Source organism: Staurois parvus, unplaced genomic scaffold, assembly GCF_062004578.1.
Source record: "Staurois parvus isolate SC_StPar_1 unplaced genomic scaffold, SC_StPar_1.0 ptg000418l, whole genome shotgun sequence".
NCBI classification, from domain to species: Eukaryota; Metazoa; Chordata; class Amphibia; order Anura; family Ranidae; genus Staurois; species Staurois parvus.
In genome coordinates this window covers 647,974-673,823 of record NW_028318214.1, presented here as the reverse complement: position 1 = coordinate 673,823, position 25,850 = coordinate 647,974, and the positions used below count along the sequence as shown (strand labels likewise).

At 42.4% G+C, this 25,850-nt stretch overlaps 1 protein-coding gene across 2 annotated transcripts; it reads right to left on the bottom strand.

Moving 5' to 3' along the window:
• Positions 1-824: 824 nt before the first annotated feature.
• On the bottom strand, positions 825-20,757 carry GNGT1 (G protein subunit gamma transducin 1). Of its 2 annotated transcripts, XM_089687129.1 has the most exons (3): positions 20,415-20,757; positions 20,211-20,309; positions 825-1,243 (listed from the first exon to the last, which is right to left on the bottom strand). In XM_089687129.1, the coding sequence occupies exons 2-3, from the start codon at positions 20,304-20,306 to the stop codon at positions 1,118-1,120; spliced, it is 222 nt and encodes a 73-aa protein (XP_089543255.1). In that variant the 5' UTR covers positions 20,307-20,309; positions 20,415-20,757; the 3' UTR covers positions 825-1,117. The 2 variants fall into 2 exon arrangements, with proteins under 2 accessions (XP_089543255.1, XP_089543254.1); XM_089687128.1 differs by lacking the exon at positions 20,415-20,757 and having other exon boundaries at positions 20,211-20,366.
• Between the last annotated feature and the right edge of the window lie 5,093 nt (positions 20,758-25,850).

The following is a 25,850-nucleotide window of genomic DNA, read 5'->3' as shown; positions in this document are numbered from 1 at the left end:
CGAGACGCCAGATATTTGAGTACCGTCGGCACCATTTAATCTGCCTATATTTTGACTTCTCTGGTTCGTCCTTTTTCCCCCCTCATCAGACTATTATTTATTTTTATTTTTTTTAAATAAAACTTTTCCATTTTCATGACATACCTTACTTTAGATGCAGTGATGTCATTACTGGGTTTTTGTGCTTCTCTATGCAATATAGGCAAATCATGGATGCTTAGAGGGGCTGGGCAGGGTGCTGTACATAGCTTCCTAATACCATTACAGCTCCCTGTCTCCACCTTAAGAACCCTCAGCCTTTATACAAGCAGTGGGCCCTCTGCTTATTTTCCACACTACAATGAGAGAATTTAGGACAGAACATTTGCATATCATGGAATTTGCCCCATGCCACTCCTCACATTGTAAGGCTAGTTTAACCCCCCCCCCCCACTCCAATCCCAATCAATTCCCTTAAAATGGTTGTAAACCTCAGACATGGAATATGAACAAAGCATATCCCTCAATAGTATGTACTTCAATCAGTCCAGAGGGCTAAGTGTCATTACCATCTGCTTCTTGCCTCTGCTATCTGTAAGAATCACTTCTGACATTTTCCTGACACCAAGAGAAATAAGATGACGGGGAGGGAGGTCCAGCACACAGCCTGTGGTTGACAGCCTCAGCTCTGTGCTATGTAAAGGGGTGTGTGTTCCTTTTTCTCTACAATGTGGCAGAAATATAAGTATTGTCATATGACCAAAATACTGGTTTAGCCGATTAATAAATTCATCAGCATTGGTGATATACATTTGTTTTTTTTTTAAACACTACATTAAAGATGATTACATTTAAAGACACATATTTTATTAAAACAAACTAGTACAACCCATAAAGCAACATGTTATCCCTAAGGTGGAGGTAAAATTAGTTACATTCTTGGTTCTGAGTTTGGCGCCCAGGCTGATGGCTGGGCCTCAGAGTATGGGTGAGCGGAGTGCAAACCCTCAGGATTCCCTTGAATTTCCACGAGGTACAGCATCGGGTTATATAAATGAGCCAGAATAGCCAGAGAGTTATCTACACCATTGCGTGACTGAGGAAAACAGTCCTAGAGGGGGGGGGGGGGGGGGGGAAATTAAGCAATGACACATCCTCCTTTCTCCTTGAATGGGTTCTTGTCTTCTGGAATGCCCTTTACGAGAGGGTCCTCGCCGGAGTTGCCTTCGATGTAAGTCTTGATCTCTTCACACATTTTGGAGACCTTCAAGCAGAAGAAAGGAAGATATTGATGATCAGGTTGGTTGGAAATGACTTGCTAACTTTTGAAATTTGAAAGAGAAGGTCCAGTTATGGCCCATTTCCATCTATGCGAGGTGGGATTGTGTGTATTACCACGCTTTTGAATGCCCCCCCTCCAATGAATTAAGGCAATGCACTATAGTACGTTGTGGCACCTCTTTAGTTACGTTTTGATGAGTTGGCAGCCTATTGACTTCAATGGGCTGCCGTAACACAACGTGCTTTGATGCTTGACATGATGCTCATTAACATACCACACAAATGGGTTATTAAGGCCTTCGGTTCCTTGCAATATGTCTTTATTATACTGAAACCATGAAAAGGATTTGATTAGATATAAGAATTGTCCCTAGTGGAGTGTAATACAAGAAAATATATAAAAGAAAAAATCCCTTGTTGTGTGTCCCTACTTTATTCTTAGGGTGGAACTACATACAGTGATCTAAACTGTGGCAGATCAAAGGCAGCCAATCTAATTGGCTGGTGGTGTCTTCAAGGAGGTGAGTTGGCTAGGTTGGCTGTCAAGCAGAGGGTCCTTTGACAATCTACTTGATATCTATGCAGTAGATGTACAGTTGGAGAGCTGGACTTCAAGGCGACCAGGATTCAATGATGCAAAGGATCGAACATTTTTAAGCTCCTCTTCATCAACATAGGATTTTTCAAGGTATCCCTAGAGAACCTTGGTATATTATACAGGATTTATATAGCGCCAACAGTTTGCTCAGCACTTTACAAAATGAAAGTAGACATTACAGTTACAATACAATTTGGTAGAAGAGGAAACAGAGGGCCCAGCTCGTTAGAGCTTACAATCTAGGAGGAAGGGTTGAGTGATACAAAAGGTAATAGCTGTGGGGGGATGAGCTGATGGAGGAAATAAATGGCGGTTTACTAGGTAGAAGCAGGATAGGCTTCTTTAAAGAGGTTTTCAGGGATCGTCTAAAGGTGGATAGATTAGGAGACAGCCAGACAGATGGGGGTAGGGAGTTCCATAGCATGGGAGAAGCTCAGGAGAAGTCCTAGAGGCAAGCATGGGAGGAGGTGACATGGGAAATCGAGAGCAGAAGGTCTTGAGAGGATAGAATAGAGCGGTTTGGTTGATACTTTGAGACCAGGTTGGTGATGTAGCTGGGGGCAGAGATGTGGATGGCTTTGTAAGTTGTTAGTATTTTGAATTTTATTCATTGGGCATGTAGAAGCCAGTGGAGGGATTGACAGAGAGGGGTAACAGACACTGAACAGTTGGTAAGGTGAAAGAGCCTGGCAGCAGTATTCATGGACAGGAGTGGGGATAGCCTATGTAAAGGTAAGCCAATGAGGATTATACAAAAGATAAGAGCACCATAAAAATTAAATACGTCCAGTAGAAGGTTTATTAAACCTGGTGCCCAATGTTTATGATCCCTGAGGAACACATTGGTGCCTACTTTTTTATTCCTTAAACCTACTAGATGTATTCAATCGTTGTGGCACTCTTGTCTTTTGCATACTCAGGTTCTCTAGGGACATCATGAAAAACCTCATGTTGATGCAGAGGAGCTTGAAAATGTCTGACCCTTCCTCATACAGATTGGGCACCAGGTTTAATAAACCTTCTACTGGACGTACTTATTTGCTGTGGCGCTTTCATCTTTCGTATACCTAGGTTCTCCAGGGACATCATGAAAAACTCCATGTTGATGAAGAGGAGCTTCAGAAAGTTGACCCTTTTGAGGTGGATCTACTAAAACTGGAGCACACAGAATTTGGTGCAGTTGTGCATGGTAGCCAATCAGCTTCTAACTTCAGCTTGTTCTTACATAGTCTGGCAGAAAAAAGACAAAAATCCAACCATTAAAAAAAAAAGTTAGAATCCTATACGCACAGTTGATCTAGAGGAAGGCAAAAAACCCCAGCAAAGCATGATCTAATTTGCTCCTGCAGGGAAAAGAAATCCTTCCTCATTCCCCGAGCAGCAATCGGATATTCCCTGGATCAACTTTACCTAAAAATGTTCGTATCGAGTTATATTCTGTGTATCTAAGAAACAACCAAGGCCGTTTTTTTAAAGCAATCCACTGAGCTGGCCAGAACCAACTCTTGAGGGAGTCTATTCCACATTTCACAGCTCTTACTGTGAAGAAACCTTTCCATCTTTGGAGATTAAATCTCTTTTCCTCCAGACGTGCCCCCTTGTCCTCTGTGATGACCTCAGGGTGAATAGCTCTACACCAAGTTCACTATATGAACCACTGATGTATTTATTTATGGAGATCATATCCCCCCCTTATGTATTATACATGGAGATCATATCCGCCCTTACATATTATACATGGAGATCATATCCCCCCCTTACGTATTATAAATGGAGATCATATCCCCCCCTTATGTATTATACATGGAGATCATATCCCCCCTTTATGTATTATACATGGAGATCATATCCCCCTTACGTATTATACATGGAGATCATATCCCCCCTTACGTATTATACATGGAGATCATATCCCCCTTGTGTATTATACATGGTGATCATATCCCCCCTTATTTATTATACATGGAGATCATATCCCCCCGTATGTATTCTACATGGAGATCATATCCCCCCTTATGTATTCTACATGGAGATCATATCCCCCCTTATGTATTATACATGGTGATCATATCCCCCCTTATGTATTATACATGGTGATCATATCCCCCCTTATGTATTATACATGGTGATCATATCCCCCCTTATGTATTATACATGGAGATCATATCCCCCCTTATGTATTATACATGGAGATCATATCCCCCCTTATGTATTATACATGGTGATCATATCCCCCCTTATGTATTATACATGGAGATCATATCCCCCCTTATGTATTATACATGGTGATCATATCCCCCCTTAATCTCCTCTTCTCAAAAGAGAATACATTCAGTTCCTCTAATCTTTCCTCATAGCTGAGCTCCTCCATGCCTCATGTTGTATTAAGCTTTGGCAGTAAACCCTGGAAGCTGACTGGCTTCTATGCAGAGTTGCACTGGATTTAGTAAGTAACCCCCATTGCGTCACTGAATCCTGGTCACCTTGAAGTCCAGCACTCATACAACACACTGAACATCTGCACATCTACAACATGCTGTACAGTACATTTTCTACATAAATATCAAGTAGATTGCCAACTGTTTTCTGTATGTTGTAGCCATGCTCATCATGGTGTTCCTAGAGAATACAAAAAATGAGAGCACCACAACAATTGAATACGTCCAATGGAAGGTTTATTAAACCTGCAGCCCAATCTGTATGATGTCTGAAGAAGGAGTATTTTTGAGCTCCCAAAATGCATTAGATGCCCACATTTTTATTGTGTTTAATAAACCTTCCATTGGACGCATTCAATTGTTGTGACACTCTTGTCTTTCATATACCCGGGTTCTATAAGGATATCATGAAAAAAAAACAAGTTCATGAAACGGAGCTTCAAAAAGTTTGACTCGTTGCATCATTGAATCTCGGTCACTTTGAAGTCCAGAGCTCCTACAACATCCATCTACTACATAGATATCAAGAAGGTTGTCAAAGAACCCTCTGCTTAACAGCCAACATAGCCAGCTCACCTCGAAGAAACCACCAGCCAATCAGACTGGCTTCCTTTGAATGCTTAAAGGTAGTCATTTTTGGAGAACTATTTTATATTTACAATTATATTTCCCCAGGAACCTTGTGCAATACCCCATGCTGTTGAAGAACAGCCTCAAAAGGTTTTACCCATGATTAATTCCTGGTCACCTTGGAATGCAGCGCTCCTGCAGCGCACATCTGGCTGTCAAATAACCCTCTGCTTGACGACCAACCTAGTCAACTTACCTCCTTGAAGACATTACCGGCCACTCAAATTGACTGCCTTTTGAATAGAGATAGGTAGAGATTTTTTTTTTTAAATTATATTTTAAAATGCTATTTTATTTTTAATATTTTATATTTTGTATTGTATTCAAGGAAACTTCTACTAGACGTATTTAATTTTTGTGATGTTCTTGTCTTTTGTATACTCTATAGACTCACCCTGGGAACTTTATGCGATACTCCATGTCAGTGAAGAGCAGACTCAAAAATGTTACCCTTTCCATCATTGATCACCTTGGAGTCCAGTGCTCCACTGACATGTAAACTACATAGCTATCATGCTGGCTGTCAAAGGACCTTCTGCTTGACAGCCAACTTGCCTCTTTGAAGACACCACTGGCCACTCAAATCAACTTCCTTTGAATGATAAAAGGTAGAGGTTTTTTTTTTTTTTAATTGTATTTTAGATTTTTTTGTGACAATTTAGTAATTTATTCACGCAGTGCTGTAAAGTTACTGAAAGATCCACTTCAAAAGCATTTTTGAAATTTTCCTATCTCCTTCCCCTCCAAGTCCCCACTGTGCTAACCTAAACTACCCTCACCCTTCCTAGCTGACTATTTCCTGAGTTCTGGCTTCAAGTTCCCTCGGGTTCCGCTGCAATGTTTACATACCGTCAGACGTCTTCTTCCACTGCAGATGTGCATTAGAAGTATATTCACTTCCATGGGGAAGGGAGCTTGGATCTGTCCAAAATGCAGTGATTACCTGCAGCTGATCAGCCCTAGATGCAGTCTGTGTCCAGGGTTGATCATCCATGGTTAATCACTTCATGTCCGATTTATATAGTACTGTGCAAAAAGTTAGACGGGTGTGAAAAAGTGCTGTAAATGAAGAATGCTTCCAAAAATAGTGTTAATAGTTTAACTTTCCATTTTGTTAATTGATAAAAAATAAAGAACAGAAGAGATCCAAATCAATCAATATTTGGTGTGACCAACCCAGCATAAGTTCTTCTAGGTAGACTTGCACAAAGTATTTGAAGGAACTCGGCAGGTAGGTTGTTCCAAACATCTTGGAGAAGGAACCACAGATCTTTGGTGGATGTAGGTTGCATCAGATTCTTCTTTCTCTACACTTAATCCCAGACAGACTCCATGATGGTGAGATCAGGGCTCTTTGAGGGCCAAAACCATCACTTCCAGGAATCCTTGGTCTTTTTTATGCTGAAGGTAGTTCCTAATAACACTGGCTGTATATTTGGGGTCATTGTCCTGCTGTAGAATAAATTCGAGGCCAATCGCAGGTCTCTCTGGTGGTGTGGCATAATGGAAAACTATCTGCCTGCATTTTTTCAAAATTGAGGACACCATTGATCCTCCAACTCCATTTGCAGAAATGCAGCCCCAAACTTGCAAGGAGCCTCCACCATGCTTCAATGTTGCCTGCGAACACTCATAGTACCGCTCTCCAACAAACTGCCACCTGCTACAGCCAAATATCTCACATTTTGGCTCATCCATCCAGAGCACCTGCTGCCATTTTTCTGCACTCCAATTCCTGTTTTCCTGCATAGCTGAGTCCCTTAGCCTTGTTCCCACATCAGAGGTATGGCTTTTTAGCTGCAATTCTTCCATGAAGACCACTTCTAGCCAGACATCTCCGGACAGTAGATGGGTGTACCTGGATCCTACTGGTTTCCGCCAGTTCTGTACTCATGGCACTGCTGGACATCTTCTGATGTTGAAGGGAAGTATATATGATGTGACTTCCATCTTCTGCATTGTTTCCTTGGCTGACCAGTGTCTACGATTCTCAACATTGCCCGTTTCTTTGCGTTTCTTCAAAAGAGCTTGGTGAGCTGAACTGATGCTAGTTTGAAGCCAAAGGGTAGTCACACCAAATATTGATTTACATTTTTCTTCTGTTCACTCACTTTGCATTTTGTAAATTGTTATAAGTAAACAATCAAAATAAGTATTTTTGAAAGCGTTCTTACTTTACAGAGTTTCTTCACGCCTGCCCATAACTTTTCCACAGTAAGTGAGCTCCACGAAAGGCTGCCGGCGCTGTCAGCCTCTCATTGCTTTCAATGGGGCTCCAAGTCTGCAGCTGTTCACGGAAAAACTTTACTGAGTCTCCAGCAGGATATCACTGTTGGCCCGAAATAAATGTGTGAAGGAGGTCTTACAATCATGGAAAATCTGTGATGGCCTCCCCAAGACATTTATTCTACTCAAATTTAAAGGGTGGTAAAACTTTTTTTTTTTTTTTTTTTTTAAAAAGAGAAGTAAAGGATTAAAACTTCTTTTGTTTCTTCTGTCCCAGAGATGGAACAGGACGTGAGAGCAAATCTTCACAAAGCTCGGGGAATTACCCTCTTACACCCACTATACACATTACAACTTGACTGTTCGAACCAGACTTGTGGTTGGCTGGCAGTAAAAACACGTGGTTGAGCTGCCCCCCCCCCCCCCCCCCATCCCAATCAATTCTCCTAAAGTGGTTGTAAAGCTCAGACATGAAATATGAACAAAGCATATCCCCCTATAATGTGTACCTGTCTCAATTCAGAGCACTAAGTGCCATTTCTGTCTGTTGCTTTGTTCCTTCGCTATCTGCATGAATCACTTCTGAAGTTTTCCCGACACCAAAAGAAATAAGGTAACACGGGAGGGAGCTCCAGCACACAACCTGTGATTGATAGCCTCAGCTCTGTTCCTGTGTAAAGAGGGGGTGCTTTTCTTCCCTACCCTGACTGCTCCTGGTTTGCCTCCTTTTTTCATTGGATTTCAGCTCTTTAACTCATGGAGGATCATTATCACGTGTGGGTGTTACCTAGAGGGATCTGCATGCAAATACAGCTTGGTTAGGAACACCCACTCCTCCAGACAGACATTCTCCCACCAAGGCATTTTTATATTTGCATAACTTCTCCCAAGAGCCAGCCCACTGCTTTTGATTCAGGGCTGAGCAGGGGTGGACTGACCATTCAAGCACTCGGACACTGCCCGAGGGCCCGGGGTCAGTAGGGGGCCCCATGAAATGCCCCTTGTACTTTTTTTTTTTTTTAATTGGCTTTTTTGAGTGTGGGCAAGGACACAGGGGTCCCATGATCCCCTATTGCCCGGGGGCCCCATGAGTTGTCAGTCCGCCCCTGGGGATGAGGTATCTTGGTAAGAATACAGAGGCAGGATGCTGCGATGTTTTCAGGAAGCTATGTACAGCGCCCTGCCTGTTCTTCCCACCAGCCATGATTGCATAGAAAAGCACAGAGACCCAGTGATGATATCATTGGATATAAAATAAGCTTTGTAATGAAAAAAGAAGGGTTTTATTTAAAAGTTTAATTAGCAGATGAATGAGGGGTTAGGAAAGGAACCAGGAAAGGCAAACTATGAGCATAAAGTGGTATTAAACCCCCAAAATACAATATATTGCAGCTTGCTAATCATTAGATGTGGTAGCTGCCTTACTTTTCCTTTTTTATGTTTATTCCCTCTGTTTTCACCTGGCGTTCTGGTCAGTAACACATTTCCTGTATAACCCCAGGTTCACACCTAAGTGTTTTCTGCAGCGTTTTGTGTTTTCCAGAAATGCACTACAGTCCATTTAACATGATCTCCTATGGGACGTGTTCACAGCTCCACGTTTTCACCCGGTGTGGTTTTTGGAAAAGGTCAGGGACTTTTTTAAACACGAAACGTTACGTTTTTGGTTCTATAGACTTCAATGTAAACGCTGCAGAAAAGCATGTAGTGTGTTTTTTGCCACATTTTTTAAGCATTTTGTGTTTTAAATTTGCCTAGCAACAAGAAAAAAGAAAACTGGAAACGCATAAAAAAAGCATCAATAACGTGGCAAAACCGCATGTGCACAAACCAAAACGCAATGCAGAAACGAATCAAACGCAAACTGCATAGGTGTGAAGTCTGTACTGTCAGTCTGGGGGGAAGGGTGTGTTAAATGTACTAGCAGATTTAAAAACACTAACAAATTGATGCCAAACTCCAACCAATACTTTATAATTGGTTAAAGAAAACAGTTTTTTGTTCCTTTTGGGATAAAAGTTTTACATAAATAAAAGCTGATCATGGTAAGCACCACTGCCAGTGTTGAATGGTTTGTCTCATCCCTGTAAATGATACGTCTGAAAGAGAGCTTGTTTTTTTGAAAACTACAGACTTATGCCGGCCATAGATGAATCGAATCTTGACCGGTTCAGTAGGGACTGGCCGAGATTCGACCCATCTATGGGCGGGGTGGTTGTACTGAAGTCGATCCATCAATTGACATCAGTACAACCAGCCTGTTTGATTTTTAGCATGTGATCACTTCTGGCAGCTATAGCCATCAGCAGAGAGCATTGTTCTGCAGACCAAGAAGGCTTCCCGCTAGCAGAACTCAATAGCATTGCGGGAGGGATTCCCCATCAACGTTGACTGTACTAAATTGGGGGAATCTAGCAATCTTTTCTTTTTTTTTTTTTTCCCCCTTTAACCTGTGGTTGGAAGAGAGAAAATTGTATCATCCATTGCCTGCTTTACTGGTCAGATTGCCAGGTAAACATCAAAGAAAGAAAGTCTAAAAAAGAAAACTAATGCAGCCATCACATCTAAAAGCTGATAAGCTGTACTATAATAAATGTTTGATTTTCGGTTTAATACCACTTGACAACCAGGCTATAGCCAAATGACTGCTACAGCGCCGTTGTCCAGTTCTGGGAGAGCGTCATATGACATCCTCCCAGTACGCGCCCACAGCGGCACGCTCCCGGTGATGTCAGTGATAGCTGTGTCTTACAAACACAGCTGATCACGTGACAAGGTAAAAGACCAATCACAGCGTCCTTTTACCACGTGATCAGCTGTGTCCAATGACAAAGCAGATCACTAAGTAAACACAGTTGCCGGTTATTTATTTTCTTTATTAATTTTTATTTATTTCAGGTACTTATATAGCGCCATCAATTTACACAGCACTTTACATATATATATTGTACATTCACATCAGTCCCTAACCCTCAAGGGGCGTACAATCTAAGGTCCCTAACTCACATTCATACATACACATACTAGGGACAATTTAGACAGGAGCCAATCAATCTACCAGCATGTCTTTGGAGTGTGAGAGGAAACCGGAGAACCCGGAGGAATCCCACGCAGGCACAGGGAGAACATGCAAACTCCATTGGCAGCACTTTCCTCATGCTGTCATAGCGTGATGAAAGTACTGCCCATAACCGGCAAGAGTCAGAGGACATCTGGACTGATAATCAGGGCACTGATTTTTAGTGCCCTGTTTATCAGTGCAGCCCCAAAAGTGCCCAGCAGTGCCACCCATCAGTGCCCATCAGTGCAGCGTATCAGTGCCCATCAGTGCAGCCTCATCAATGCACATCAGCGAAGGAGAATATTTACCAGTTTGCAAAATTTTATAAGGGAAACAAACTTTTTTTCCTCCCATTTTTTTTTCTTTTTTTTTTCATTTATAGTGCATAAAATAAAAAACCCAGTAATGATTAAATACCACCAAAAGAGCTATATTTGTGTGAAAAAAATGATAAAAATTTAATATGAGTACAATGTTGCATGACTGCGCAATTGTCATTCAAAGAGCAACAGCACTGAAAGCTGAAAACTGGGCACGAAGGGGGTAAAAGTGCCCGATAGTCAAGTGGTTAAACTTCTTTAAAGAGTAATTATAAATCAGCTGCTGCACCTGCAAAGCTCTAAGGAGGAAAGTGGCAGGGTCTGCATCCCATTAGGGCCAATTCAAACCATAGAAATGCAGTCTGGATGTGTTTCTGCATGCGTGTTTTCGACTTTTTTTTTTTTTTTTTACACGTTTTCAGTACATTTTTTTTTTTATGCATTCCAGATGCTTTTTTTTCCCCCTCCATTGTTTGGGTCATTTGGGGTCCAGTGCATTTTGATGCATTCTAGTGTGTTCAGGTGCATTTTTTTTATGTGTTTTACCGCATTCCAGTACAGTTCTGTGCAGAAAAAAATGCAGCCTGTTCTTTTTTTTTTTTTTTTCTGGGACCAGAACTCACTGGAACTGCAAGCACTGATATGAACTGACATTGACAGCTATGTAACCTAATTTCTGTGTGTTTTTAGATGCAGAAAAATATGCACTTGAATGCATGTAGTTTGAACCAACCCTTACAACCTGGTCACACCGATCCGGACTTTGAAGTCGCACGATTTCAAAGTCAGATGACATGCTGATTTGGGGTACTATTTGCAAGACATCTGACACAGATGTCTATGCAAATCACACCAAAAGCAGTGCATGTACTACTTTAGAAATCAGTGTGGCTCCAATCGACTCAGAAGCGCACCAATATAACCACTGTAATTGTGACTTGCCATGCAATTTTCAAGTCGTATGGCATGCAAATCACATGCCAATCCGCACCTGGTGTGACTGGGGTCTTAGACTTGATTTTCCTTTAAGAGTCTCAAACCAAAAATGACATTTTGTTGCAGGGGATGCCCAAAATCTGACTTAGTGCAAACTTCTGGGAAAATCAGCCAACCACATAAGCAGGAAATGACATTTTCAGGAGATGTTCTGTCCACCATCTGTGTGTGGAGAATGCTTCCAGGCAGCGGCGTCCCAAGGCAGGTGCAGGGGGGTGCGCACCGCTCCGGGTGACAACTATCACACGGGGTGACCCTGGACCTGCTCCACAAAAAGGTAAATTGTAAAAGCCAACAATCCCTGCAAGATGGATCTGATCGGCGAGTTGGGGAGCATAATGGCTCGGACTCCAATCCATTATGCTCAATCCGCAGATCCGAACCATCCTGCGGGGATCGTCGGCATGCAACCTATACAGGGTGACACCGGTCCTGCTCCACGAAAAGATAAGTTGTAAAGAAAGTCGACGATCCCCGTAGGATGGATCAGATCTGCGGAATGGGGAGCATAATGGATCGACTCTGATCCATTATGCTCAATCCGCAGATCTGATCCATTTTGCAAGGATCGTCGGAGGGGGTGTCACCAAGTGTTATCGAACTGGGTGACACCAACCCTAGGGACGCCCCTGCCTCCAGGCCACCATATTACATTTTACAGAAAATTACAGCAGCTGCAAAATAAAAAGGAAAAGGCAATTTTTAATAACATTCAATTACAATACGATTTGTGTCACAATTGTATAGCCTATATTATTGGTTTCTTTTTATTTGCAATGTTTTTCCCACGAAAGTGGAGTTACCCTTTAAATTCTATTTATATAAAACTGTATCATTGCATCCTATTTATAGAATGGGTGAGCAGGGTCATGAAGTAACAATGTAACCTCATATACATTTGTATCGCTCCTGCAATGTTTTCCTCCCCTGGGTGACCTGAGAAGACGTTTCATATAGGACAAGGCTGAAGGGTTTATGGTAATAGGATTGGAGGTATGGCTTTCCTAATCTCAGCTCTGCAATAACCATGAGCTGGGGGGGTCACTAATCCTAACCTATTCCCCCTGAGCAGCACAGAATTGAACTGAGCAGCATGTTATTTGTACCTGTTTCTCACTTGCTTCTGTCTGCTAAATTCATTCAACCACAGCATAACACCCCGGTCCAGGGGCGGACTGACCATTTGGAAACTTGCGCACTGCCCAAGGGCCCGGGGTCAGTAGGGGGCCCCATAAAATGCCCCTGGTACCTTTTTCATAGGCTTTTTTGAGTTTGGGCAAGGACATGGGCCCCATGATCCCCTATTGCTCGGGGGCCCCATGAGTTGTCAGTCCGCCCCTGCCCCGGTCACACTGGGTGCGACTTGCATATCACATGGCAAGTCGCACCCTATTGTCCTCCATTACAGCGGTTATATCGGTACGGTTCTGACTTGGTCGGAGCTGCACTGATTTCTAAAGTAGTACATGCGCTACTTTTGGTGCGATTTGCGTAGACATCTGTGTCAGATGTCTTGCAAATCACACCGCCAATTGCAATGGCATCCCGACTTGTGAAGTCGCAGGAATTCAAGGTCAGGATTAATGTGACCGGGGTGTAAGATTGGTGAACAAAATATCGCGGTGTTATTTTTTTTGTTTTGTTTCTATGTTTTTTTTATTTATTAGGGCAAAGTGAAAAAAAATGGCCAGTAATCAAATTATCCTTTTGGGCTTCTGCAAAGTCTGCCCGGATTGGTTACTATGGATTATTGCTTTCAGTGCTCAATCATTTTAGCTGCAGAAATAACTTTATTAAATAATATATTACCCCAACATTTCATATTCCTGATATGTGCCTGCTGTACCATGTATGAAAACGTCTAATGTTCTCTTTGTGTTGCTTCCTTTGTGTGAAATCGCTGGTGTTCCTGCCAGTTCCTCTGCTTTCCTAGTAAAAACTGACCACACTAGGCATGAGAGTACAGCGTGGTCAGTGTTCTGGCTGTGCTGGGAACTCAGCCTGCTCTCCTCCAATGATTAGACTTGTCTTGACACACCCCCTCCCCCCCACACACCACAGTCATTCACTGGGAAGATCAGTCTACTGCTGTTTCTCCTCCCCCAACGCTTCTTCAGCTGAGAACATAGGGTATGTTCTCACTTATAAAAAAGGGGAAAAAAGTGCTAATTTTTTTTATATAGATGTACACACAATTGTTTTACCTTTCAGTTTTATTTTAAATGGAATGGGTTGTTTTACATGGCGAGGCTTCACCTATATTTTAAAGTGGAGCGCCGGTCAAAGCTAAAAAAAAAATGAAAATCAGCAGCTACAAAAACTGTAGCTGCTGACTTTTAAAAAAAAAAAACAGCCACTTACCTGTCCCTCAATCCTGCAGTGTGTTCACCGCAGCCGGTTTCACCGGTCATCCTCACTCCCCAGCGCTGGCAAGTGTGGCTATGACAGCTTACGGATGCCCACTGCGCATGCGCTTTATGAATAGTCCCGTTAGTCTTCAGGGACCTGTCATGTGTCCCAGAAGACTACGGGCAGGGATGGGGGGGGGGGACAACGTCCGCTTCCAATCGCCTAGGCGCTCAATTGTACCTGTCAAATTAGGGTACCCACTACCACCTCCACCCCTGCCACTCCCCAAAAGTGGCAATTCCTCATAGGGTGCTGGAAACCAGTACTGAAAGCGGAACGTTCCCTTTTGGGTGGAGCTTCGCTTTCAATTCATGTTGCCGTCACCCAGAAAACAGTATCGACAGCCTGCAATTTTGGCCTCTTTGACTTAGTGCATCCAAAAGTTAGGAAGGGGTTATCCATCCCTGAGGTTTTATGTATTTGTTGTTGGTGTCTGGCCTCCTTCATGCGGGCAGCCAGGGGCCGTTAAAAAGATCTGATCCATATTTTCACTGCCTACCTAAACTGTGCAATGGAGACCAGAGAGGATAGTACATAACACCGCAGCTTCACACCATAGCAAAAATACGACATGACGTGTCTGGCAGGCAGTGTCCATTAGGCCTCATTTACATGGATGGACAGGGTGTGGTAAAAGAAGGCAGGCGATCCACATTTTTGCCGCCCACCTTTTTTCAGCCTGGGGGTTGTGCATATTGCTGCAGCCACAATGATTTGTTTAGATTTCATGTTTGGCAGGCAGCACAGCTGTCAATTGCAACCCATTCCAGTGAATGGGCCCGCACTGCAGCGAGGGGCCTGCAGTACAGTATTTCAATAGCAAATGCCTGTTCAGTTGGCATTCAAGAGCTGGCAGTATCAGAATGCCTAGCAGCTGCTGCTCTACCGTCCTCTGAAAAATGATCCGCTGTGGATCACTTTTCAGAGGGGCGGTTGAGTGCCTCAAGAGAAGGAAAATCTAAAATGTTGTGTTGTCACCATTCCAGGAATAGAGAAGATACTTGTTCTGGTGGCAACTGTCTAAGTCTAGATTCACACCTGTGCGTTTCCCTTTGTGTTTTGCAGAAACGCACTACAGTCCATTTAAAATGATATCCTATGGGACACGTCCACATCTCCGCGTTTTCACCCAGTGCATTTTTTGGAAAAGATCAGGGATTTTTTTTAAACACAAAACGTTGCGCTTTTGGTTCTATAGACTTCAATGGAGACGCTGCAGAAGTGCATGTAGTGTGTTTTGGATGCAACAAGTTGGGAAAAAAAAAATCCAAGGCGCATCAAAAACCTATGTGCAAACGTGCAAAACGCACTGCACAAACGCATCAAACACAAACTGCATTGGTGTGAACCTAGCCTAAGAGAGGATTCCCCTAGCTTTTGTCCCTATTGGACACAGATGGGGAAAAAAAAAAGACAAATGTTTCAACCTGTTTCTACCATATCCAAAATTAAAAACCTAGTTATATGTTGCACCATGTCTGTTCAGCTGTGCTAGTCAGCATTGATCATTGCAGGCTCAGGGCAAGGACACACTGAAAACAATTGCTTTCTATCACGTCCAACAATGCCACCATCAAACCCGCCCCTCAGGCCAGAGTACTTGGTGTCATTCTGGACTCCAACCTATCCTTCCAGTCCCAAGTCCAATCACTAACAAACTCGTGCAGACTCCACCTCCGCAACATCGCCAAAATCCGCACGTTCCTAACCCCAGAAACCACTAAACAGCTCATCCACTCCCTCATCATATCACGACTCGACTACTGCAACTCCCTCCTCACTGGCCTGCCTCGCCGCTGGCTATCCCCGCTTCAGTCGATCCTGAATACGGCAGCCAGACTCATTCACCTTTCCAACCGCTCCGTTTCCGCCACCCCCCTCTGCCAATCCCTCCACTGGCTTCCGATTGCGCAACGGATCAAATTCAAAATCCTAACACTGACGTACAAAGCTGTCCTCCATACTGCCCCGAACTACATCACTGACCTAATATCCAAGTACCACCCAAAACGCACACTCCGCTCCTCACAAGACCTCCTTCTCTCTAGTTCCCTGGTCTCCTCCTCCCATGCCCGCCTCCAGGACTTCTCCAGGGTGTCATCCATCCTCTGGAACTCCCTGCCCCAATCCATCAGATTATCACCTACTCTCCTCTCCTTTAGGCGCACCCTGAAAACCCATCTCTTCAGGGAAGCCTACCCCACCCCCTGCTAACTTGCCGACCTCCTCCACTCTTCCTACCACTCCATCCCCCACAGCTATCTCCTCCTGTACCACCATCCCCTCCCTCCTAGATTGTAAGCTCGAAAGAGCAGGGCCCTCGATCCCCTCATGTTTTGCATTGTATTGGTATTGTTCTGTCACATGTTCTCTCCCCCTTTGTAATGTACAGCGCTGAGCGAACTATTGGCGCTTTATAAATACTGTATAATAATAATGTGCTCTGTTCACACATTCAGGCGTCTTGCATATAAATGCTGCATGTGTGCTTTTATGCAACTCCTAACATGTTCCAACATGTGACAGCGCATCACAATGCAGTGTTGTGGGGAGAGTTGAATGGCGTGTTTGTTAATGTGCAATACAGTTAAAGAATGCCCCTGCAGCTAAGGATGAGCCCCAATTCTAGCCCAATGGGGAAACCTTCATGGGGCATCATGAAGTCAGAGGAGTTGGTACTGCCTTGTTCCCGGATGCTGCAGAAAATTATTTAACGTGGCACCAGACTTCTGCAGTTCTGCTTTCTTTAGTAAGAAACATCAGAGAAGGGTCAACAGTTCCAGTCCCTCTCTACTTCTCTTGCTCACCTGCGAACCCCCCCCCCCCCCCAGAAAAAATGCAGCTCAGATACACACAGGTACTGAATTGCAGCAAAGCAAAGTGGAAATGTTGCCCAGAGTCACCAATCGCATTTTATATGGTCACATGAAAAAATTTATACTCATTCATTATTTACTTTATTACCCCACCACCCATTAAATATCCTAATTGGTGAACTGGGAGTCCAGAACCCCTTGATGCTCTATTGTGCTAATTCCGACCATGCTGAGTAATTTGGAGAGTCAGTGCATCCATCCCTCCTCCCAGTGAGGCTCCCTGTCACAGAGTGCAGCCAAAAAAAGTAGGTGCTGGAATGTATCCATATATTTTGCCACCTTTACCTGCTGGCCAAGCTGTCCATCAAAAATGCTAGTTCTTAATACAAAGGAAAAGTGCTGTTGTAAGTGTATTTAAATGGTATTACCTGGAGTTGGGCTTTAATTTGTTTTTTTTACACAAGGTCCATCACAGACTACTTTGTTTAACCTGAGTTATTCACCCTGAGGTCATCACAGAGGACAAGGGGGCACGCTCTACTTCTGGAGGAAAAGAGATTTAATCTCCAAACACGGAAAGGTTTTTTCACAGTAAGAGCTGTGAAAATATGGAATAGACTCCCTCAAGAGTTGGTTCTGGCCAGCTCAGTAGATTGCTTTAGAAAAGTCCTGGATTCTTTCTTGGATACATAGAATATAACTGGATATTAACATTTATAGGTAAAGTTGATCCAGGGAATATCCGATTGCCTCTCGGGGGATCAGGAAGGATTTTTTTCCCTGCAGGAGCAAATTGGATCATGCTTTGCTGGGTTTTTTTTTTACCTTCCTCTGGATCAACTGTGGGTGTAGGATTATAATGTTTTTTTTTTTTCTATGTCAATAGGGTGACAACCCCATAGTGATTTCACTGCAGAAGGATTAGTGATGTCACCCTGTTACCAGAAGTGGAAATTCAACAAATCTTCTAGCAGGATCAACAGGTACCAAAATGTTATGGGGGGCGGGGGGTTACAGGAAATTTAGTCATCAGCATTAACAAAAAAACCTAGGCTCTAGTTCATACAATCTATGTAAATGTTTCCACATGCAAGGTCCTGGAAGACCCCAACTGAAAAGACTCATTATACCCAAAAGGTGAGGTATTATTGCTTGGGAGGGATGGAAGCAACACACTAAGCATTCCAGTGCTTATTGAAGGTGTCACTATGGGCAAAACCACAGATTTATTACATGTTGATCCTGCCAGTAGGTTTGTTGTTTTCTTATATCCTGTAATAGAGTGACAACACTGTTTGTTCTGAAGTAATTGCACAGCAGTGTTGTCACCCTGTGGATGGGGTAATCTTAAGTGAATGGGGCAACACCACAACCACCCTGAAACTGTGTAATGAGCGCAGCTGCAGAACAGCAGTGTGGGCTTTTCAAGGTTAAAACAGGTGGTTAAAACCCTTTGAGGACCAAAGGACGTATTTGTCCCATGTTTTTAATTGCATGTATCATCTGATTAAGAACTTAAAACTCTTCTTTTTTTTTTTTTTTGGTTTGAGTCAAAATATTAGTTCTTATCAACAAACAACAAATGGATCTAGCTTTTTGCCAATTATTTCATGAAATGGCTTAGTTACAGCAACTGAAGTGTACAAACTTTAAAAACAAAACAATTGATTCTTTTGGCATTCCAAAATCTTACGGTCCTCAAAGGGTTAAGTGCTGCTATCATATTTTCAACACCTTGGCCTGATATAAAGAAGTGAAAAAAAGTAAAAAAAAAATGTACACAGAAAACTTTCTGAGCAAAATGTTTGCAAGCGCCTTCAGAAAATAAAATTGAAAAACATCAACATCCACAAGCATACAAAAAAAATACCAAACTAAAATCAGTAATATTGCAAAAAAGAAAAAAAAATATGAATGCAAACTTTGCAGCAATCTCTGCAGGTAGTTGATGTGCAGAAAATAGATCTGCACGCACTTTTGGAGCCATATTTTCTGAAAGAAAAATATCAACCCAAAAGGATGGCGAACTAAAATTTATAGTTAAAATATGGTGATTTGCAAAATAAAGGAAAAGAAAAGAAAACCTCGCAACAGCACAGTGGCTGGTTAGCACATCCACCTGGCAGTAAAAGGGTCATTGGTTCAAATCCCAACCAAAGCACCACCTGCTTTAAGTTTGCATGTTCTCCCTGTGACTGCGTGAGTTTTGTCCAGGTACTCTGGTTTCCTCCCACACTCCAAAGACATGCTGGTAGGTTAATTGGATCCTGCCTAATTGGCCCTAGTGTATGAATGTGAGTTAGGGACCTTAGATTGTACGCTCCTTGAGGGTTAGGGACTGATGTGAATGTACAATATATGTAAAGCACTGTATAAAATTTGACAGTGCTATATAAGTACCTGGAAAGTGTTACCTCTGCAAAGGAAAAAAAAATGAAGACTTTCTTAACACTTTTGGATCAAAGGTTTGCACAAACTTTTCAAGTTAATCTTTGCAAAATTTGCAGAAGCACCTCCTAAAAAACAAATCAAAAAAACAACAACAAAAAGGATCACGGTGTATCGCAAGCTTTGCTGTGCATAGAGAAAAATACCTACATACAGGGGCGGACTGACAACTCATGGGGCCCCTGGGCAATAGGGGATCATGGGGCCCCTGTGTCCTTGCCCAAACTCAAAAAAGCCTATGAAAAAGGTACCAGGGACATCTCATGGGGGCCCCCTACTGACCCTGGTCCCTCGGGCAGTGCCCGAGTTTCCAAATGGTCAGTCCGCCCCTGCCTACATAGCAAAAACATTACAGCTAAAACAAAAAAAAAGTTTGCTAAAAAAAAAAATGCAGACAGTTCTGATGTTTTTAGATCAAAGGTTTGCACAAAAAAATTTGCAGAAGCACCTCCTAAAAAAAATAAAACACACCAAAAAGGATCAATGTGTATCACAAGTTTTGCTCTGCATAGAAAAAAATGTCTACATAGCAAAAACATTACAGCAAAAAAAAAAGAAAAAAAAAAGCTTCTTTCTGCTAAAGAAAACAAAATGCAGACAATCCTAATATTTTTGGATCAAAGGTTTGCAGAAACGCAGAAACTTTCCAAGTTAACCTTTGAAAAATTTGCACAGGCGCCTAAAGAAAACAAAAAAAGGATCAATGTCCATCACAAGCTTTGCTCTGTGTAGGCAAAAAAATGCCAATTTAGCAAAAAGTTTATAGATAAACAAAAAAAGCTTCCTTCTGCTAAGGAAAAAATGCAGACCGTCCTAATTTTTAAAAGTTTGCACAAACGTTTGGGTTAAAAAATTGCAACACTTTTTTGTATGAATGAAGTAACAAATATTGTTAACTAAAGTAACCATAAATAAAAAAGCAAACAAAAAAAAAGACAAATCAAAGCTTTCCTAAACTTTGCCCAAAAAGGAGAAGTGCTTGAAGAAGTTTGCAGCCCCGGCACTCACCAGCTGCCTCTCCAGCTTCACCTCCTTCTTCAGCTGCTCCACTTCCATCTTTAATTTATCTTTCTCCGTCAGATCTTCTATATTGATGACCGGCATTTTCTGGTGGGGAAAAAAGGGGACAATATACGTGCATGAAGCCTTTCTGTCGCTGGTCATAGCGCTGGGAGGGCGTTGAGGACACGTCTGCCGACACATACAACTTACTTGTGTTTCAGGGGTCCCTGATCCGAAGTCCCTGAAGTAGCCGCTTCCTCTGCCACAGGCTCTCCGTCCAAAGCCAGTCCGACAATAGACACTTAGCGCTTTTTTAAAGTCATCTGCATAATCTGGGCTAATCTGATCGCATCAAGGAGCGCTGCTCCCCTCCAACGCCACTGTCACTGCAGCCACACACACTAATTACCTGTCTAATGCTTCTGCAGGCTCTCCTGGGCTTGGACTGCCCTTGTCATCCTAAAGGATGGAACTACAGGTCTCAGCATGCCCTATGGTGCCTGCTAGAGGTGGTAGTCCCATCATTCTGACAAATGTTTCTCATTTAGAGGGACAGTCCCTTTCCTGGACTCATATGAAACTGTGATTAGCTGTAGGGAAGTTCCTGCCTTTGTTTTTGGAATTTGCTGTCCTTGAAATGTCCTGGGTTTTTGTTGCTGACCAAATACACCATGATATTCCCCTTACTCATGTGTGATGGATTCTATGATGATTCCCTCTGGTTCATGCCTGTAAGATTTCAGGATTTTCTTCTGGTTCATGTACATTTCATGATGGCCCTCTGATTCATGTAATTTACATGCTGTCCTTGTGGTCCATGTGTGTTATATGTGTTAGATTCCATGATGTCCCTATGGTTCATGTGTGCTAGATTCCATCGTGTGCTTCTGGCTCACCTACGTTAGATTCCATGACGTCCCTATGGTTCATGTGTGCTAAATTCCATGATCTCTCCCTGATTCATGTGTGCTGGATTCCATAATGTCCTTCTGGTTCAGGTGCATTAGATTCCATGATGTCCCTGTGGTCCATGTGTATTAGATTCTACAATGTCCTTCTGGTTCATGTCTGTTGGATTCCATGATGTCCTTCTGGTTCATGTACATTAGATTCTATAATATCCCTCTTGTCGATGTGTGTTGGATTCCATGATGCCCCTCTGGCTCATTTTGTATCAGATTCAATGATGTCCTTCTGGTTTATGCAGATTTCATGATGGCCCTCTAGTTCATGTAAATTCCATAATGTTATTGTGGTCCATGTTTGTTACATTCTGTTATGTCATTCTGGTTTATACTGTATGTGCTGGATTCCATCATGTCCTCTTGGTTCGTATACGTTAGATTTCATGATGTCCCTATGGTTCATGTGTTTTAGATTCCATGATCTCTCCCTGATTCATGTGTGCTGGATTCCATCATGTACTTCTGGCTCACGTACGTTAGTTTCCATGATGTCTCTATGGTTCATGTGTGCTAGATTCTATGATGTCCTTCTGGTTCATATCTGTTGGATTCCATGATGCCCCTCTGGCTCATTTGTATTAGATTCAATGATGTCCATCTGGTTCATGTAGATTCATTATGTCCTTGTGGTCCATGTGTGTTACATTCTGTCATGTCATTCTGGTTTATATATGCTGGATTCCATGATGTCCTTCTGGTTCACGTACGTTAGTTTCCATGGTGTCCCTATGGATCATGTGTTTTAGATTCCATGATCTCTCCCTGATTCATGTGTGTTGGATTCCAAACTATCCTTCTGGTTCAGGTGCATTCAATTCCATGATGTCTCTCTGATCCACGTGTGTCCTTCTGGTTCATGTCTGTTGGATTCCATGTTGTCCTTCTGGTTTTTGTACATTAGATTCCATGATATCCCTCTTGTTGATGTGTGTTGGATTCCATGATGTCCCTCTGGCTCATGTGTGTTATATTCAGTGATATCCTTCTGGTTCATATACATTTCATAATTTCCCTCTGGCTCATGTGTGTTAGATTCAGTGATTCCTCCTTGGTGGATCTGTGTTAGGTTGCATGATGTCCATATGGCTCATGTGTGGTAGATTTAATTTAGTCCCTATGGTTCATCTGTTTTTAGATTCCATGTTGCCACACTTGCTCATGTGTGTTAGTCTAGAATGTCCCTTTGGCTCATGTGTGTTAGATTCCGTGACGACCCTGTAATTCACGTGTGCTAGATTCCATGATGTCCCTTAGATTGTGTTTTAGCTTCCATGAAGTCCCTGTGGTTCATGTGTATTAGATTTCAGGATGTCCTTTTGATTCATGTGTGTTAGATTCCATGATGTTACTCTGGTTCATGTGTGTTAGATTCCATGGTGTCCCTCTAGTTCTTGTGTGTTAGATTCCATGATGTACCTCTGGTCCATATAGATTCCATAATGTTTCCCTGGTTCATATGTTTTAGATTCAGTGATGTCTCCTTGGTTGATGTGTGTTAGATTCCATGACATCCCCCTAGTTCATGTGTGTTAGATTCCATGGAGTCCCTTCAGTTCATATGCATTTGATTCCATGATGTCCCCTTGAACATGTATATTAGATTCCACGAAGTCCCCCTGATTCATGTGTTAGATTCTAAGAAGTCCCTCTGCTTTAAGTGTGTTAGTTTTTTTTAGGATGTGCCTCTGGTATGTGTGCATTAGATTCCAAGATGTTCCTCTTTTCTGTTTTAGATCCAGTTTTCTGATTCTATTAAAGTGTATGTAAGTCCTAACAATAGACTTCTCTTATTTGCTCTGTATGGGTCTATAAATGTATACAATTGAAAGGGTTTTGTTATGTCTGCTTGATAAGTGCAAAATATATACTGTACCCGTTGTACCTGACATAAATCTTGTGAGCTAGCAACTTCCTGTGCTTTTTACCTCTGCTGCACGATGCACTCATATCAATTATTGTTTCCAACTATCTCTCTGTATTACAGACCCCCCCCCTACAGTTTATCTACACTTTTAATTGTAATTTTTGTTAACAGTTTATTGATAAAAAGCATTCGGAGAGTCAGTCAACTCAAAGGAGATGTGTTATAGGTGAAGCATGGCTTGAGATGACATAATGAGCTTCATTGAAAGAGAATAATCCAAAGAGATGGCATAGCTGGAATTTGTCATGAACTGAAATATTGAGCTTTATTTAAAAGGGATGTCCACTCAAAAGTTATGTGTTATAGGTAGGAATTGGCTTGAGTTGATAGCTTGGGGACAATCTAGGCACAGCTGATTTATATGCATTCGCTTTATATGAGTTGGCTGCACGCAGGAGTATGCTGGAACCATGTTTATACAGTGAGGAACAGAAGTATTTGAACACCCTGCGATTTTGCAAGTTCTCCCACTTAGAAATCATGGAGGGGTCTGAAATTCACATTGTAGGTGCATTCCCACTCTGAGAGACAGAATTTAAAAAAAAAAATCAGAAAATCACATTGTATGATTTTTAAAGAATTTATTTGTCTTGCACTGCTGAACATAAGTATTTGAACACCTGAGAAAATCAGTGTTAATATTTGGTACAGAAGCCTTTGTTTGCAATTACAGAGGTCAAACGTTTTCTGTAGTTCTTGACCAGGTTTGCACACACTGCAACAGGGATTTTGGCCCACTCCTCCACACAGATCTCCTCTAGATCCGTCAGGTTTCAGGGCTGTCGCTGAGCAACACGGAGTTTCAGCTCCCTCCAAAGATGTTCCATTGGATTTAGGTCTGGATACTGGCTAGGCCACTCCAGAACCTTGATATGCTTCTTACGGAGCCACTCCTTGGTTATCCTGGCTGTGTGCTTCGGGTCCTTGTCATGTTGGAAGACCCAGCCACGACCCATCTTCAATGCTCTGACTGAGGGAAGGAGGTTGTTGCTTAAAATCTCACAATAAATGGCCCCATTCATCCTCTCTTTAATACAGTGCAGTCGTCCTGTCCCCTTCGCAGAAAAGCACCCCCAAAGCATGATGTTACCACCCCCATGCTTCACAGTAGGGATGGTGTTCTTGGGATGTAACTCATCCTTCTTTTTCCTCCAAACACGACGAGTGAAGTTTAGACCAAAAAGTTCTACTTTGGTCTCATCTGACCACATGACTTTCTCCCATGCCTCCTCTGGATCATCCAGACGGTCATTGGCAAACTTCAGACGGGCCTGGACATGTGATGACTTGAGCAGGGGAACCTTCCGTGCAATGCATGATTTGAAACCATGATGGCGTAGTGTTCTACCGACAGTGACCTTTGAAACTGTGATCCCAGCTCTCTTCATGTCATTGACCAGCTCCTCCCTTGTAGTTCTGGGCTGATTCCTCACCTTTCTTATCAGTGATACCCCACGAGGTGAGATCTTGCATGGAGCCCCAGTCCGAGGGAGACTGACAGTCGTCTTTAGCCTCTTCCATTTTCTAACAATTGCTCCAACAGTTGATCTATGTTCACCAAGCTGCTTGGCAATTGCCCCTAGCCCTTTCCAGCCTTGTGGAGGTCCACAATTTTGTCTCTGGTGTCTTTTGACAGCTCTTTGGTCTTGCCCATTGTAGTAGTTGGTGTCTGACTGACTGTGGGGTGGACAGGTGTCTTTAAAGAGCTCAGACAGAACAAATAATTCCCTCCAGAGCACACCTTTTCTTTCAGAGATCACAATACCCCAAAAAGGGAATCTCAATCTTCTACTCCATTATGAATAACACTCAGTTTAATATTCACACTACTTCCCTGATTAACTGGGAAAAAATATTTCGTCAACCAGTCTCTCCTTACACTTGGTCGAAAACCTTCAATACCACATACAAGGCATCTAAATGTAACTCCCATTGGGAAGCATACATGAAAATCTTACATCAGTGGTATCTAACGCCTGTTAAGCTCAATCTCTATTACACACAACATTCGCCCAAGTGCTGGAGACACTGTGGAGAAATAGGAACGCTCCTCCATATACTTTGGTCTTGTAAATCTCTCACATCGTATTGGAACAAAGTATTTCAGCTGATCTCCACCATATCTACAGTTTCAACGACTCCAAACCCAGTTATAGCTCTCCTTCATATAGGAATAGATAATTTTCCTGTGGACTCTCGTACTATCATAATTCATATACTAGCAATAGCAAAAAACAATATTACTAAATTATGGAAATCTACCACATCCCCTTTGTTCTCAACCCTCATTATAGAGCTTAATCTCCATTGTGAGATGGAAAAGAGAACAGCGATCCAAAATTTTTCATACCACAAATTCTGCTTTCAATGGTCTCGGTGGCTCCAAGACCCTAACTGCTCTGTTAAGTGACAACTACAATAATATACCACCATACTGTAATCAACACATTGGACTGGTGCTCCCCCCCCTTCCCTCCCCCCCCCCCCCCTATCTCCCTTCTAGCCCTTCTCCCCTCTACGGTTTATCACATATTCATCCACACTTAGTTCACAATCTTCTGAGCATACCTCTCAAGTATCCGAGGCCTGCTACATCATTCCCGGCTAAATAATGGAAAATTGTTTGTTTTCTCTCATAATTACCTGTTTTCTTGATTATACATTTTCTTATTGTGAACTTTGATCGTTTTATATATCTGTAATATGTTGTGGTAAATTGTTGAAAATTTCTTCAATAAAAACTATTTGAATATAAAG

Bases quoted from the DNA above. Each gene is read 5' to 3' on its own strand.
- GNGT1 (XM_089687128.1), bottom strand. From the start codon at position 20,366: ATGACCAGCGACAGAAAGGCTTCATGCACGTATATTGTCCCCTTTTTT. The intron at 1,244-20,210 runs GTGAGTGCCGGG...TTCTGCTTGAAG, and splicing joins TGAAGCTGGAGAGGCAGCTG to GTCTCCAAAATGTGTGAAGA.